The 17,439-nt window shown below is 44.8% G+C and overlaps 1 protein-coding gene across 1 annotated transcript; it reads right to left on the reverse strand.

Moving 5' to 3' along the window:
* Positions 1-332: 332 nt before the first annotated feature.
* Positions 333-16,358, reverse strand: RAPGEFL1 (Rap guanine nucleotide exchange factor like 1). The gene is made up of 15 exons (XM_053453435.1): positions 14,207-16,358; positions 11,090-11,168; positions 8,842-8,992; positions 8,384-8,481; positions 7,939-8,054; positions 7,270-7,437; positions 6,913-7,010; positions 6,551-6,673; positions 4,478-4,656; positions 3,914-4,004; positions 3,315-3,365; positions 2,965-3,052; positions 2,710-2,774; positions 2,422-2,476; positions 333-1,785 (listed from the first exon to the last, which is right to left on the reverse strand). The coding sequence occupies exons 1-15, from the start codon at positions 14,595-14,597 to the stop codon at positions 1,661-1,663; spliced, it is 1,878 nt and encodes a 625-aa protein (XP_053309410.1). The 5' UTR covers positions 14,598-16,358; the 3' UTR covers positions 333-1,660.
* Positions 16,359-17,439: the final 1,081 nt, after the last annotated feature.

Genomic DNA, 17,439 nt, shown 5'->3' on the forward strand with positions numbered 1-17,439 from the left:
GATCTACCACCCTAGGACAGAATGCACCACTGGGTGCCAAACCAGTATACTCCAGGTAGTGCCTTTACCCTTGCTGGCCAGCAACGTGTAAAATGCATACATGTCCTGGGTAAAATGGCTGAAGAATTCGAAGGAGTCCTCTTGTAAATGGAGAACACAGCAACCCACGCAAGAGTTACACAGAACGGAGAAACTGCAAACATGGGGTAGGGTTGGCATGAACACATCGGCATCAGGGTACCTGTGTATGCCATTCACCTGCAGTCATTAACACCTGTACAGTACAATATGCACTGTAAATAATATACAATAATAATGACAGAACACACGACAAGCTGTAAACACTGTTTAATGGCTGAGTGATTTCCCTTTATTGCCTCTACATTGTATGTCCATAGGCCTGACTGCCCCTTTAAGTGCTGAATTTTCTGCCATATAAACCCAAATATACACATATATATAAAAAAAAATGTACACATTCCTCTCGGTACAAAACCTTTACACTCATCCATCTTCTGATTTGTCTTCTTGACACCCGTCCAGACGGGTTCAGTCCTTGCCACAACTTTGCTGTTATATTCACAGCCAGTAATAAGCGTGTGTATTCCTTACACACGCATATATATATACATAGACCTGTATCCGACGCGTGTGCATGTGTATTTGTGTATATACACACGCACAATTTTGTTCACAGGGCAGAAAGAGAAAGAATATTCTGTTATTTAAATACTTCAGACAATATACTGACAATTTTATGTACATCACATATTGTATACAGCAAGGATTCCTGAATATATATATGTATGTATGTGTGTGTGCGTGCGTGCGTGTGTACATGTGCAATATCACAAGTAGTGAAAATATCACTAGTCTGAATAAAAAAAATACTCGCTTAGCTATAGAAAATCAACATTTCTTACTTTCCTATCATCCTTATATTCTGCAAACTAATCTTGTATATGTTTTCTCTCTATTTATATACTTCTATGTATGTATATACACTACATATGTCTATGTGCACATATATGTGTGTGTGTGTGTAAATTATGGTATGTAATATATATATTTGCATGTAGACATTTGTAGATATTTGCATACATATGGTTGTGTATACATTTATTCCAGTTATGTCAGGTATATATATATATAGATAGATATATATATATATATGTAAGCACATATATAGTCTTCTTTCCAGTGCAAGGCTCCCCTATAAGAAAATATCACGAATCGTACTGTACATGTAATCTAATTACAAAAATACCCCACTGATTTTCATCTGATGAATGCGACACGACTGAAAGCCACGTCAGTCCCCGCTGATATGAAGTCTGCTTTTCCAGTTGCGCATGGAGTGGCAGCGTCGGACAGTTTATGTCGGAGATCTGACCGGCCCCTGTGTACAAATACTCGGGGGCCAAGCCTCGGACCCCTCAGTGCTTTAGTATGCAGTATCCTTCCTTACACTGCATTACACGTATGTTCTCTACCGCTCTAATATCTGCACACATGACACGGCACATACATTATCCTTTACTCTACTGCCAGCACAGCAGTCCTATGTACAGGGCATGCAGTTTGCACTCCGCGGTGCGCATCCTCTGCGGTTCCATGGTTCCCGGCACCGTGCGCACTCTCGGCTGTTCTGTGGTTCCTGTCACTGCGCGTTCGGCTCCAGCTTGTAGGACAACTCAAAGAGAAGGTTCTGGTTGTCAATGACTTGGAACTGACGGACATACGCCTTATTCTGCAAGTGATTGGGGGATACATCGGTCTCCAGCCCTGCAGAGGAGGGAGAGAACATATAATAAGAACGTAGCGAGCCGTGTAGAGGAGACGGTAACGTAGAATGAAGCGCAGTATAATCAATATAAAAGAGATAAAAGAGCAGCCACCTTCCTGTCTAGGGTATGTCAGCCATAATGGCAATGGACATACATTTTCAAGGCAACAGTTACAGCGGCACCTGATGCGAAGTCTGTAGGTTATGTTATGTTTCCCAGTCTGCTGATATATATATATATTTGTTAAGAAGCTAGCAAAGGTGCCCTGTTAAGTTCTTATCACATTATTTTGGCAGGCTAGTATATACCAGCACATTGTGACTGCAAATATTGAAAATAATTCTTGCGCTAAAGGTCACTGATGCTTTTAAATATAATTAACCTCTAATTAGTGTTTTTGGGAGATTAAACGTGTTTTTTATCACTGATAATGTGACTCCAGCTTTGGCCACAAGAGGGAGCCAAACCTAAACCCCGTGAGGTTAATGAATTCAGCATCACTGTATATAGTGCCTAAGGAATTCCCTTATATCCCAGTATATCCCAGTATACAAAATCAGCAGAGGCTTCCAGACTAATCTCACTGTCAATAATAAGAATATACAAGCCCACTCCATGGATACTCATTACTCACTTAGTTGACTGCTCCGGTATTTCCGCACAGTTCTAACTTTTTCGGCAATTGCATGCTATAGAAAGGGTTGGATACAAATTAAATACTTTGTTAATGAATGATAATGGGGATCGGTCCACTAAGAGGCTCTACGATTTTAGCGGGTCTAGCAAACCAAGAAATTTTAGCTCAGCCAACACAAAAAAAAAGCAAGTAACAGGCAATATCTGTGGGTCCCACGTCCTCAGACTAACAATAGAGACACCAGATGAATTAGCATTTTGCTGTCTCATCATGACCGATGCTCACCATCTTTTCAACGTTCACAAGCCCATCAATGAAGGTTTTGCTGCCTTCGTGTAAGAAAGTGAGATCTGGGAAAAAGAGGAAAAAAAATGAAGGCAAAGAACATGAGCGAAAGGCAAATACATATAAAATATAGAGAAAAGAAGAAAGAAGGTAAAGAGGAAAGGGAGGCATCTCCTGCCTGGCAGTCTGAATAACACGGGGGGGGAGAAGAAGCAAAGACAAGAGATGGCCTTTCCTCTCTCTATCTGTCTTCACCTTTCAGAATGAGAGGAATGAAGGGGATCACCGGGGGACGCATCCGAGTCACCATCTCACGGTAAGACTTGTGATTCCTGCATGGGTCCTATAGGCAAAGAGGCAGATGTGAGAAGATCTGTCTGAATAATACAAGAACTGTACAAACACTTCCGTGAAACCGTTCTAAAGAAAAACTGCTAATTATATATTTAGAAGAAAAAGTAGTTTCCTGCTGATTTTGCCGCACATACGGATCATGCATCCGTCATAACAAAATTCACAAGATTTACGTAATCAAAAACCCAAAACAAGACATATCCGTTATGCTGCTTTATACAAAGAATTGATTAAGGTATGTTTTATCTCACCGTTAAATTCTCAAACTTCCGAAACAGGTTCTTAAACTTCCCTGGCAATTTCTAAAAGAGGAGATAATTAAATAACGTTATGGCAGGAGCGGATTCAGGATTTCCTGGCTTCACAGTTGTTTAGTAAGGACATAGTGACGTATCGTGGCTATTTCCAGGCTAAATACATCATTCTGAAACTAGTACATCCTTCATGTACACCACAGAACTTAAGGGGTATCCAAAGCGATATCTTATATATATATATGAGTTCTATACATCCCAGTCTATGAACAGCGGAAGGAGCCCAATGTTCTAGATAAATAGTATAGGAGAGAGAAGGACAGGCAGAGGATTTAGCACTTGGGAGAGAAAGACAGAGGAAATGTTAGTATTTGGGAGTGTAAAGGACAACATCTGGATTTTTAATCAGCTAATAAGCTTAAAAATCAAATAATGTTTCCATGTTTTAATATGACAACTGCTGGATATCTCAGGGTGATTTCCCTCTCCTGCATTGTTGTTTTTTTGATGCGTATGAATGAGCTGCTGTATACAAACTATAGACGTGCCGCTGTGCAGATGTGGGATTTTAATGATTAGGTGTAGCTGGTCCTCACCTCCCAAGTGACCCGCAGACGGCTCACGGCTCCGTTGTCCAGACCCATGACTATGGCAAAGAAGGAGAGGAGGTCCTGGTTCTGTTTACATCTGGGGAGAGATGAAAGAGTCGAGTAAAACCGTGGGGGGGGGAAAAGAGGAGCAGAAAAAGAAAAAAAGAGCAAACTCACAGAGAAAGAAAATGTATGTATGGTGAGAAATTAGAATAAATGTTCAGTTTTCTTGTATTCCTTTAGATAAAATGACCACAGAAAACGGTGCCAACCATGCTATGGCCATAAATAATGCACATAGTCTGCAGAAACATGTAAGGTGACTCTCTTCTTACATCAGGCTTCTCAGGTCACACAAATAACATACAATGTTCCCCGTATACATACAATGCTGTGTATGCACAGGGCAGGACACACAAGAACACACGCTGCACACTAACAGACATACACACTCCATAGGACCCACAGGAACCCAGCGGGAAAGAAACCCACCCCGCCTGCATTCATAAACACAGAGATAGAAGCGTGCGTCGGGCTCACAGAGGGACAGCACAGCAAGGACACACTCACATGGCGGCCGTCTTGATAAATTTCTTGAGGAGCTGTGTTCTCCGAGCTGGCCCTTCGCAGAGCAGCGTCTGTGTGCTGACCCAGTGCTGCACCTCACTGCAACGCTGCAACAGCAGCTCTAGGTTGGCCGTCTCTCTGCGTCCTTTCTCCACGTGGAACACGTAGTCCACAAACTCCAGCTGTGGGAACACCAGGAGAAATGTGTCTTCCAGCCTGACTACCTCCAGAACCCACACTGCATTCATTCACACCCTCTCCTACTTACTGTTTTCTTGTTTCTGCATTTCTTATAATGTATGTTATATGTTTTTTACGAAACTGTTAAATGACCAGCTGCATGATGGGACAATATAAAACAAATAACTACAAATATTTAACTGGAAAAACCCCCAAAAAACATAAAAACTACCAAAAAAATATTTTTTTAAATTATTCAAATAAATAGTTCCTGAAAATGTAACTGTATTTGGCTGATTTTATTAAATTCCGTGGAATTAATTAATAAAAGCTATTTTTTATAATGTTTATTTTATGGATTTTTTAGGAATGGCGGTCAACGTTCAGCTCATCCTCGGGTTCCAAGATAAACCCACAAATGGCTCCGATTGATTATTTCTGTGTTATCCACTTCCGCCAATGATTTTATGCAGTAACGTTCTAGATTACATTGGATGTCTGATGTAATACGAGAAACTCCTTCCTTGTAATTACCGAAATCAAATGCCCACATGGGGATTTAACACACGCTCCCCGCCATACTGGTGCAGCCTCCCTGTAACGTGTCTCGAGCTGTACATTTATACAATACGCCCATTGTACAGCGCCGCAGAGTATGATGGCGCTATATAAAACACATTATATGGAACGTGACAGATCCCCTTTAATGAACGCTAAAGATTTCCGGTGAATATTTTTAGACATTTTGTAACATTATTATAGATCCTCGTGATCCTCCGCGTTAACAACAATGTGACAGAACAGCCCAAAACACCACGACGTTACATTGGAAACAATTCTTCATGCTAAAGCCTGGAAACATTTCCCGAAACGTAACGTTCGATTCTGGCAAATTTCCCAAAGTGTTGCTATGGCAACTACAGCCAGGATCCGCTTTGACCAAAATTCACTGCGTGGGAGTCAAACAAAAGGGAAATCCACGCAGGTTAAAATTAACAAGTGTTTTAAGTGTTTTAAGTGTTTTAAGTGGATTTTTTTGGTTGTTGTCTATAATCATATAAACCCTGATCTCAAAGACCTAGGTCGCTAGAGCTCACATCCCGGATACAAATGAAATAGCTGTACCGACTTTGCTGTTTTTTTACTTTTTTGATTTATGAATCCATACATTCCCTTCAATTCACCAAAAAAAGCCTCCCGTTATTGGATTTCCACATTTTGTGAGGGTGAGACCATGGAGTTATATTATTTCCGTGATAATAATTCACCGGGCACTCCACCGGAAGGTGACAAATCTCCATTTATATATAGACTTTGTGGAGCGACTATTGACGAGCTTCGCGCTTGTAAGGCCCCCGAGTGGGTTTGTTGGGTTTGTGTAATGGGAGCTGCCTTGTTTCATAGATCTTCAGTGTAAAAGGAAGGGACTTTTTTACCCGAGATCTGTGGCAACGACAACAACAACAATTTCCGGTCCTGAACTCCCCGCTCATGTCCTCCACCAAAGGCGAGCAGAACTTACTTTAGTGGAGTCATAAAGTAATAAGGAAGAAAACTCAAATCCTAAGAACGGGAAGTTAAGATGGCGGCTCTCATCAGATTTATAATAGAAACATAGACGCTGGCGGCAGATAAGACCCGTCCAGCCATCTAGTCAGCTTTACCTCAGTACACTTTATTATCTTCCTTTTTGGCTGTGCCATTTTTATATTTTGATCTGTTGAGGGTTAGGTTTTAGATTTAGCCAATCAGTTCAGTCTCTAATTATCTAAATAAGACTACCTGAAAGCAGTGACTTATTATTAAGAATATTCCAACTTTCGTCGGGCCTAGCGTGTCCTGGATGGCTGACGTAACGCCTGACGCGGCCTCTATGTATGTTCCGGGTTGGCTCACCTCATGCACGCAGCTGAAAAGTTCCCAATGAAAAGCACTAAGGTGATTGGCTAAATCCTCGGCCTCGATGCGGTGAATATGGGAATCCTCTGGGGGTAGCTGGACCTCCTCTGGTAGCGGCACCTAGGATATGGGAGGCATGAGGCAAAAGTCAAAGCTGTAACTGGTAACCTGCATCCTAACAGATGGTGCCCTCTCTAGAGACTATGGCGGCTAAAAGTGATTCCTCTACTCCTAACCAGGCATGGGTTGCCCACTTCACGTGTCACCGGCATGATCCTATAAAAGCTCCCCAGTTCCGTAACCTGCATTATTAATAACTCCAGTTAACGTGAGTGTGCTAGTGGCATACAGGTCCTCACCAAAGAACGCAGCTCCTCCCGATTGCAGGCAAATAGGTGACTGTTAATCCCCAGGGTGGTGAAGATGCAGCCATCATCCGGCTTCAGGAGAACCTTATCTGAGAGGATAAAGAATTAGGTGGGGCAGGACATATTTCAGATAACCCTTAAAACCATACACACTTTGGGGTTTATTCACTAAAGAGGGAGTTGGGAGGAGAGTTTACAAGATGTACTTGTGCATTATCCATGTCAAGTTTCTGAGCTTGCCCTGTATAGTGCACATACCCTGGACCAACACGCTAACCCCGTGCCATCTTTCCATACATGTTGTCATGTACATCGCATGGAAATGGTGAAGAGTAGAAGTCTCCTTACCCCCAGCACTGGTGACAGCCACCAGGATGAGTGGCTCTTCTCTCTGCCCTTGCTCCTCTGAGTATTGCAGTTTCTCTGACACGGAGGTCAGGATGTCAGAAACGGACGCAGAGAGGCGGCTCCGGATAGTCACGTAAGAGTGATCAGGCATGTAAACCCTGCAGAAGACTGACACGGGAGGGGATCAGACAAAAGAGAACACAAAATCTCTACACAGTGATGAGGATACAATAACTATATGGGTTATGCTTGTCCCTTGGGAGCAGAGCCAGTCCATACATTGGTCTCCAAGGTATGTTCTTTTGGGATAGATTTGTGAGCAAAGAGAAGCATTTCTGCTAACCTCTTTCTCCAAGAATCTATCTACACTATTCTGGCCTCTCTGTACACGTCGGCAAAAAGGGCGGAGCTACAGGCACAGCCTCTCCCACATTCCTCCAATCGGGGATTGAGTATGGCTGAAACCTCCACCCTTTGCGGAAGTGCCCCAGGAGGCCAGGTTCAAGGAGAAGTGGACAGAAGTGGAAGAAGAAAGAAGACAGAAGAAGAGGCAAGAGAAAGAAACAAAAACCTCTTAACAAAAACACATAAAGCTATAATAATTATAAGCAAGAATAAAACACAACCATTATATGGCGTTACTGCACTCTGCGCAGAGAAGACACTTACTCTCATCAGACCCCCTGAATGCCACTCTGGGCTGAAGACATGAATCAATCCTTCGGAAATGGCGGAAGAGAGGCTTGACTTGCTTAGAGCAGGGAGCTGCGCTGCCGTCTGTAAGCCTGGGAGTTAGACGGGGACATTTACTAAAACACGAAGAAACATAGACACCGACTGCAAATAAGACCTATTCAGCCCTTCTAGTCTGCACATTTTTCCCGCTGTTAAAACTTAAACTTTAATCAGTCCTTGGCCCCGGTGCCAAATACTCAAAGTACCCCCCCGTCCGTTCCACTTATATAATACCTTCTCAGTAAAGTAAAACTTCCTCGCATTACATCTACGCCTCTGACCCTCTGGTTTTACTCTATGACAGAGGATGAGTATGTATGAAGAGCGTTAATACATCCGATGGTGTGTACTCAAGGTGTGTAAGTATGTGGCATCCCACCTGAGCTCCGCAGTCTCCACCAGTCGATGCAGCCGAATTACAGTTCCCTCCAGCTGTGGGAAACTTGGGGCATCTCGCATAACAAGGACATAGAAATCCTGAAGGTAGAACACATGACTTAGCAATGCTACGGGAGCCCCTTCCCATTCTTCCCAGCAAATTTTCAAACCATGAATATATTCTCAGCCAGTTGGGTTTAGTTTTCCACCATGTGGACCAATGCACCTTAGCAAAACTGTATGACACATGCAGAATTATCAGAACTGTGCGGTTCTTTGTACACACCAGGGCTGGAAAACCAATGGACCATAACAGCTGCTGATGGCCTCCAACTTTGAAACTCAAGGCTTAGGTAGAATGATAAAAGATTTAGGTTGAAAGAGCTTGGCCAACCATGGTCTATACTACAAGTCGTGTGACCTCATTCACTCTTGCAAAGCTTCGAAGCCAACTCTAACCTTGATTAACTGGAAGGTCCTCTCCTCCTCTTGCAAAGAATCCTTGTAGGTGTCCAGGAGATGCAGGAGCGCACAGAGGACAGCCTGCTTTTTCTGCAGGGTATCGCTCCCCTCCCAGGCTGGAGAAGAGTGTCGACTGCAGCCGCAGAAAGTGTCCAAGTTAAGGAAGGTATCAGTAAATGGTGGAAGGATTCATATAGCTATAAGAAACGGTTTCCCAATATAATCTGTAAAACCTGTAAAGTAGGCGCCTTGGCACAGTGCCACAAACAGAATAACCCTATAAACATAAAATCCCGGACTGGCACCGGCCAAAAGTGATGGTGCTATATAAATACCCAAGTGGCTCAGCACAGTTCTGCATATATTTATACGTTTTTAGGACATAATATGTCCTAAGCGGAGACAAAAAAATGAATCGAGAGGAACGTTACTCCCTACAACATGGAGGCACAGGGCTGATTGTCATAGGGCTGTCGCTCCAGCCTGAGGGCCACATGCGGACAGTTTAAAGGTCAAACACCACTGTGCCCAGCTGAGGTCTCTGCTGAGATATAGAAACATTGATCGCAGCAGGACGGCTAGTGAGGGGTAAAGCCGGATATGTTATTAAGGTGTAAATGCATTAAATTAGCAATTTTAGTTGAAAAAGTGGAGTGTTGGCTCCTTTGAAAAGAAAAATTGCTCAAATCCAATGCACAATCATCACTGGTGCCAACCATGCTGTGACCTCATTGTGTCTACAACGGACATGATGCGTGTCAGCCTGTCGCCAATCAGAATAGTCCTCATTGTATTACACCATGGTGTAAGTGGAATATTACCAATCCATTGCCTATTACGGAGCTGGATGGCCCCCACCCTACCTCATTGTATCAAACCCCTACCAGCCGTAACATGTTGTGTTCCAGTTGTGTGTTTGCCTAAATGTTTTCAATGTAAATCAACAACAGTGGAGTAACAGCAGCCACAGGAACACACATGGCGGCCTCAATAAAGCTATTCAGCCATTGTCTTAGGCCAAAGAAGCCAAGCGCACATGCAATGTGTGTGGGAGCAGACAACAGACGATGGGGTTTTTTGTTCTAAAGTGACTTTAGCGCTACATATTTCCAGCTTTAGTTGTCCTATTAATGCACGGAGACGGTTCCTATATAACAGAACGCTCTGGATGTTTCTAAACGTCTCCTTCCTCGGCACTTAACCCCTTAATGACAAAGCCCGTACATGTACGGGCTCAGAATGCATGGTTTTCGATGGGTTTAGGGACCGCTCCTTTGTCGTTAAGGGGTTAATGTGCTGCCATAATGATAATCCTGGCACGTGGAGATACTGGAGGCTGGAGAACTTCCATTCTGGCATCCACGCAGGAATAATGAGCAAAACAAAAACAGATGGATCGTTCCTCCAAACATACCATATTAACCTGAATACAAGCCTCATTTTTCCTCCCATTTAATTGATCATAAAGCCCTTCAAAGGTTGATGCGTTTGGAATTACAAATCCGATTTACGAGCAAATTTACTGGAAATCAGGTTTGTGATTCCAAATCCATCTGAGTTTAAGGGGTGCGGTGTGTAATCAGGAGGTAGCCTACATTCAGGCCAATACAGTAATAAGTTGTCATGCGTTCCTCCGGAAACCCATTATACGCGTTAATATGGATGATACATGGATTCGAACAAAGGCAATGTGTTCTCAGAAAATAATCATATTCAATGGCTGCATTTTCTGATGATCTTACCCTTTATGTGACCAAGTTTCAAGCAGGTGCTCAAAGCTTGTGGTTGTAAGGAGACAGCAGGATGGATTTGCCCCGTAGAGTTCTAGGTAGCGTGAGGGAGGGAATGAGTGAGTAGGTAAGGGAGGGAGTATGTATGTATGAATGTATATATGTTAGAATGAGAATGTATGTATAAGTGTGTGTGCTATTATGGATGTGTATGTGTAAGTGTGTGCTAGTATGGATGAGTTTGTGTGTTAGCATGGATGTGTATGTGTGAGCATGAATGTGTAAGTGTTTGTGTGTTAGCATGGATGTGCTTGTGTGTTTGTGTGTTAGCATAGATGTGTATATAGTTTCAGAGGGAGTAAGTGATGCCAGCACTCCCCTGAGTGTGAGCATGGCTTTGTCACAATTTGTCTATGAATTCAAGAATACATTAATTTCTAATAAAGTTGGATTCAGCCACAAAATCCCTTTGCCGTCTTGGCGTCACTGTTTTTATAACAAAAACAAAAGGATATTATTGCTGTAAGTGGAGAAGAAGCTCGTCCGTGGGCAGAAACAGAGTGTGCGTCAAGATAAAATCATCCAGGGCTAACTCTGGGGAAGGAGAACAGGTAAGTTACAAACCCAAAAGAAAGGAGGTGAGGAGAACAAGAGAGAGGAGGTGAGGAGAACAAGAGAGAGGAGGTGAGGAGAACATGAGAGAGGAGGTGAAGGGAAAGAGGCATGGATAGAAGGTGAGGAGGATATAAGATACAGGAGAAAGAAAGAGGGGGAGAGAGAGATGGAGGACATGAGTGAAAGCAGAAGAAAGAATAGGCGAACGGAAACAAGCGAGCTAAGAGACAGGGCAGGGGCAAAAAGAGAGGATGGGGGGAAACAGAAGAGATAGAGAACAGGTGAGGGGAACATATGGGAAAGCTATAAAGAGAACACAGGAGTGAGTGGCTTTCCTTGAAAAACAAGAGAGAGAGGAGGTGACAGGAAAAACAAAACCAAGAGAATGTGAGCTGAAAACTAGAAAGACGGGAACTTAGGGTGAACAAGATATAGGAGTGAGAGAAAAACAACGGAGAGCAAAGGAGAGTTAAGACAAATAAGAGCAGATGGAGAAACAGAAAAGAGAAAACGAAGCTGTGGGGTAAGAAAGAGAAACAACAGCTGAGGGCAAACAAATGAGAAGCTGAGTGAGAGATATTGAACAGAGTGCTAAATTCGGAGCAAAAGGGAAGGGGCAAGATAGTACAAGCAATGGAGAAAACAATGTAAGACAGGCTGTTAGGGAGAAGGGAGATAATAAGAGGGTTCGCAGCTAGCTTGGCCCTCGTCGCTGCGTCTCGATCCTCCATAACAGGACAGCATGTTTTCGGCACATTGGATGCGGATATACATTTACCGATCATCAGGTTACGCAATACTAGAACGTGTACCTGCACAGGGTGTCCTGGCACGTCCCTGTCTGCAAAGAACCAAGCACACCCTAATAACATCCTTGCAACAACCGGGAAATATCCACAGATGTCTACATCAGCACCGCCTTAATATGTTTTTATTATCTGCAATAAGGGGATCAGTCTTTAAAATGGAAAAACAGCTTTGCCGGGGCCTGTCCTGATAATCTGCACCGGGGGGGGGGGGGAGCTGCACTACATTAGATAAAGACCCCGTGCTGCCTGAGCCTGTCCTGATCATGTGCAGTCAGGAGGCCAAATTACATGAGCTACAAACCCTGCAATAAAAGGGTTAATGTTCTCGTTTTATCCCAAGTGTTTCTGGGAGGACAAGCAGAGTGACGGGGCTGCCCACGCGCCTCATTAGCACAGAAATAATACAAGGCCAAGGGACTATATGTAAAATGTCCATGTCAGCCTATGTGAGGAACATACATGTCAGTGCAGCACATGATTTTCCTGTTACAGAAGAGGGGAAAGCAGGAGAACCTATCCATGTCATCTACTTATCATATATATATATACATACATGTATATATATATGTGCGTGATACGGTTTAACCCGCTTTGGTCTGGGGGAGTGACTGCACATGTTTTAATTTGTCTCACCGTATGTTGAGAGTGTCATGACATGTCAGCTGAGCATGCAGTCTTGTGTGAACCATACATCGTTAATGAGAGACGGGTATATTATTAGGCAGGGGAGAGTTAATATGGCTGCTCTTCTGATGGAGGGGGGTTGGTTGGTGTATGAGAACTCTGAGTTTTTCTTCAACCTGCTGTACAATCTGTTCCCGGAATTACTATATATTCCTAGAGGTGTTGGGAACTGTACATCTGCTAAATCCAGTCCTAGAGGCTCTATGCTGTTATCATTTCCTAGTGTATTTAGGACATTGAGGTTCAGCATCTCTTATAGGACTAGTTCTAGAGGTTAGATGAACACCAGTCCCAGAGGTTGCAATCTTGCTGTGTCCATGAATAACAGTCTTAGAGTCAGCATCACCAATCTATTGTGGTCCTCTAAGGTCTCATGGTCAATAACCCCACATTAAGCCATCTCCTAAGTACTATATTTAATATCACCTGACTTTATATAGCCACAGAGCTGGCATTTGGGACTTTATATCCACGAGGGAGCTTACCATCCTAAATTTACCCCAGTCTAGAAAACTCTAAGCAAATCACCCAAGTCTAGGGAAACCTGCGCCCATAAGACTAAAATTGCCAGGGACCACCCTCATTCCCAGAACATGACTTTCATTTCTGTTACTGATCTAATTAAATATTTAGTGAATAAACCAGACCCAATACACTAACCAGTCCTTCTAACAGAGCCTTTCTGGATAATATCAATATCACCAGTTTCCATAGCAGGTACTTAACCAGTCCCTCTAATAGTCCCTTACAGGTTAACACTAATCCAATTAGTCCTCGTAATGCCAGATTCAGTTACTTAACCAGCCTTGGCATTAATAATAAAAAAGGGCAAATGTTTGTATAGATCCACCAGGCCAAACATCTCTGACCTCATCAGCTCTAGATCCACTAGTTCTAGATTCACCATTACTTGCTCAATCAGCACAATGCACTGTGACCAGAACCATCATCTGTCACATCTAATGCCCAGGCTGAACCAATTCTGTCTAGATATTAGAGGATAAACATGGATGCCCATGTCAGTTTAGTGGATATAGCATCTGGAACCCACCTAGTCCAAAGGAACTCTAAATCGTTACTTCTAGAAACCAAGTCTGTGTATAGCTGTCCTAGCAGACATTAAGCATGGTTCAAATGTCTCTACTAACCTTGGTGGCCATTGTAGACTAGAGTAGGTCTGGATTTTGGAGACCTAGACTTCATATTTAGGCCATGTCTGTAACATTGTAAATTCTTACATTGGTTACTATTTCATAACTTACGAGATGTCCCAGAAAAAGCCCCCTCTGCCAGTGAATTGTTGATTATGGTTGTGCCTGATTTAAGTGTTGGTCCCATGACCTCACATGTCACCTGTGCAACATGTGACAAACCTGTACAGGGGATCTATGGTCGTAAAGGTGATGTAAGGACCTGGGGCAATTTTGAATGAACCAAATTACATTATGGGCCCAGTCCTTCTAATTCTGACATCAAGTCTTGCCAGTGGTGTGTTCTAGACCACCCTCCCATCCCCTTTCTTACCAGCAGCATCACTCAGTCTGGGGGCTGTCAGCAACTGATCCAGGACTCTCCCCAGAAGTGCCTCAGGTGTATCAGGGGCAAGTAGAGGTCCAGGAGGGGTAAAAGTCCAGCCACCAGATCCTGGAGGAGGAGTGAGAGGTTCTGAGGGGGACAGTTCATCTGATGAGAAGGAAAGTGGGGAGCGCAGGCCATCTGGTAGCTCCAAGCAGTCTTGTGGAGGTGGTGGGGCTCCACTGGGGTCTTCTTCACACCTCTCTCCTCCAGAAGAATCACCAGGCGAATCCCTCAGGAAGGAGGGTATGATTTTGGAAACACTTTGCCTCCTATGCAGGTGTCTAGGCCCTGAGAGGTGGGAGCTCTGCTTCTTTAAGAATTTCTCCAAAGGCTTCATGGTGTTGAGAGAGGAAAGGTGGGAATTAGGAAGCGAGGGGGGCTGAGCCCCCCAAAGGTATAGGACACTAGTAGAATGTAGGGGGGTTCTTGGTTACCCAAAAAAAGCACTGATATGGGTCTGAAGTATCAATGCAGACAATGGAGGAGTCCTAAAGATATGGCAGTGAGGAGGTCATTAGAGAAACCCCTTTAACATAAAATGCAGGGTGTAGGCGGAATGCACCCCCGTTAATGAATAAAAAATCAGCAGAATTTACAGTTACCCTAAAAATGGGAGAAAATGAAAGGTAAAATGGTGCAAGTCCCGGGACCCCGAATCACAAGAGGCTCGGATCCTAAAATGAAGCTCCTCGGTTTAAAGATCTCTCCTGCAGGCGCTGGAGGGGATGGGGTGCAGCGGTCCTCACCGATTCTAACCGGGGGCTGCGCGGCTCCGGGGCTTATACTCCACTCCCCGAGTCGCAGTCAAGGTGAGCAGGTGCCGGGCGATCTCCGCACACGGGACGGACGGCACATGTCTCTGCAGCCGTCTCTGCTGTCACCGTATCCCGAGCGGCGATGGAGCGACTGGCTGCGGCTGTCTCTGATGTCCCTTCTGTCCCGGGCTGTCTCTGATGTTCCTTCTGTTCCGGGCTGTCTCTGATGTCCCTTCTGTCCCGGGCTGTCTCTGATGTCCCTTCTGTCCCGGGCTGTCTCTTATGTTCCTTCTGTCCCGGGCTGTCTCTGATGTCGCTTCTGTCTCGGGCTGTCTCTGATGTCCCTTCTGTCCCGGGCTGTCTCTGATGTCCCTTCTGTCCCGGGCTGTCTCTGATGTCCCTTCTGTCTCGGGCTGTCTCTGATGTCCCTTCTGTCTCGGGCTGTCTCTGATGTCCCTTCTGTCTCGGGCTGTCTCTTATGTCCCTTCTGTCCCGGGCTGTCTCTGATGTCGCTTCTGTCCCAGGCTGCCTCTGATGTAGCTTCTGTTTCAGATGTCTCTGCCGTCTCAGGCTGTCTCTGCCGTCTCAGATATCTAGCTCCCAGGCGCCTGTCTGATTTCCACCTGCCAGAACCGTCTCCTTTTCTCCCTCACTGTATTTTTGTTGGCACCCTAACACCCCTCTCTCCCCTCGCTGTCCCCCCCTTCTCTCCTTCTTCCCCAATCCTCCTTTGTCTCCCCTCTCCCTTTCTTTTCCTCTTTTTCTTGCTTCCCAGAGGAGGGGAGGGAGAGAGGGGCGGGGGTGGTGTAGAGGGGAGCAGGAGAGATGCTAAATCAGAAGCTGTGGCATTAGACGGCAGAGTGGCAGTGTGTGTATGTGTGTGTGTGTGTGTGTGTGTGTGTGTGTGTGTGTGTGTGTGTGAAGGGGGTGTGTATGTGTGAATGTGTCTGCCTCCTGTATGTGTAATCTCTGCCATGCACCCCTGTCTATGTAATAATAATGGGGTAGTGAGCCCCCTAGGTTTGGAAGGAGGGTCTCCCTTGTGTGTGCAGTGGGGAGGGAGGAGGGTCCCTGTGTATGGTGAGAGGTCTCTGGCGGTGTGGGGGAGGCAGGGACAGTCTCTGTGTGCAGGCGTCTGTCCCACCCCCTGTCTCAGTGCATCTCCTCCCTTAATAGTTACCTGCAGCACCTTCCTCCTGACAGCTCCTCTCCCAGCCCCTGGTCTGCTGAGATCCTCCACCTATTCACAGTCAGACCTCCTCTTCATCTTACCTCTTGTTTATTTCACCCCAGCTCTCCCTGTCCTACCCTCTACCCTCATGCTGTCTCTATCTGCCCCTATCTCTCTCTCTCCTCTCCCTGCTTCCTCTCTCCAGGTTCAGGCATGAATCACCTCTGTGGCACACACACTCCTCCTTATGCCTACTGTGTATGGAGCGGGGGTGGATTTGGGGTTCATAGTCCAAAAAGGTGGGGAGGAAAATAATTGAAAGGAGAAGCTATTGAGGTTGTGTGGGGGGGGGTTGTTATGGTGTAATAGGAGGGGGATATGGGAACAGGCTGTTTGGGTCCAAAGGTTATATTAAGCAAAATAGGGAGCTTGTATATCATGATCGCTTATCACATACTGATTTATTCAGCAATAACATATTCCACGGCGCTGTATAGGGGTTCATATAGCAAGGGATGGTATGGATCAATAGGCTATATATACATGAGGGACATATGGAGTATATATTGGAAAATATGTCATATATTAAAGGGCTGCATATATGATGAAAAAATGAAATGTAGTTACGGTATATAGATATAGATATATATAGCAGTTGGAGAAGTAGGCAGCAAGTATACTAACAGGGACACAATGGGTGTTGGGATGTATTTCTGCTTGGAGTATACAAGGCGGCCATTGTTGTTGGTGCCGGCTAGACAGATTTCTTTAAGTGTCCTGCAGTGAATAGAAGTCTTGTCTACTTATGTACAGAGCAGTCAACGTTTGCCTGTTTTGCACACGCATGTATCTGTCGTGTTCTTAAACAGACGCCGCGCAAGCTGTGACAGGCAGTCTGATCCCCGCGAGGAAAGATTAACTGCTGCTGCACCAGGAGACCCGAGGTGTCACCCAGTGCTCCAGCATGGACAGGGTTAACACAGCCTCCTCCTCCACACCCTGATGTTAAACTCTCCATACATACCATAACCCCCCCTTTCTCCCTCCTCCATTATAATAACTCCTGCCGGAGACAACGCCCGCACAAGGTGAGGTTCAAACTCCAGGTAAACATGTAGCGTGTCGTAAGAACACGTCAGGGAAGGCAGGACCCAACCTGCCGCCGCTGCTGAACATACACCCTGATCTCCATAGAACAAGACAGCCGTGTACTTGCCCTGATTACACGCTTGGGCAGATGGGGGACTCTCCGT

This window comes from Spea bombifrons, chromosome 13, assembly GCF_027358695.1.
Source record: "Spea bombifrons isolate aSpeBom1 chromosome 13, aSpeBom1.2.pri, whole genome shotgun sequence".
Taxonomy (NCBI): Eukaryota; Metazoa; Chordata; class Amphibia; order Anura; family Pelobatidae; genus Spea; species Spea bombifrons.

Coding starts and splice junctions, on each gene's coding strand:
- RAPGEFL1 (XM_053453435.1), bottom strand. CDS start 14,597: ATGAAGCCTTTGGAGAAATTCTTAAAGAAGCAGAGCTCCCACCTCTCA. Junction 11,169..14,206: donor CAGACTGAGTGATGCTGCTG/GTAAGAAAGGGG, acceptor CTCCTTCCCCAG/AGTTAGCCCTGGATGATTTT. Junction 6,674..6,912: donor GGGAGGAGCTGCGTTCTTTG/GTGAGGACCTGT, acceptor CCCATATCCTAG/GTGCCGCTACCAGAGGAGGT.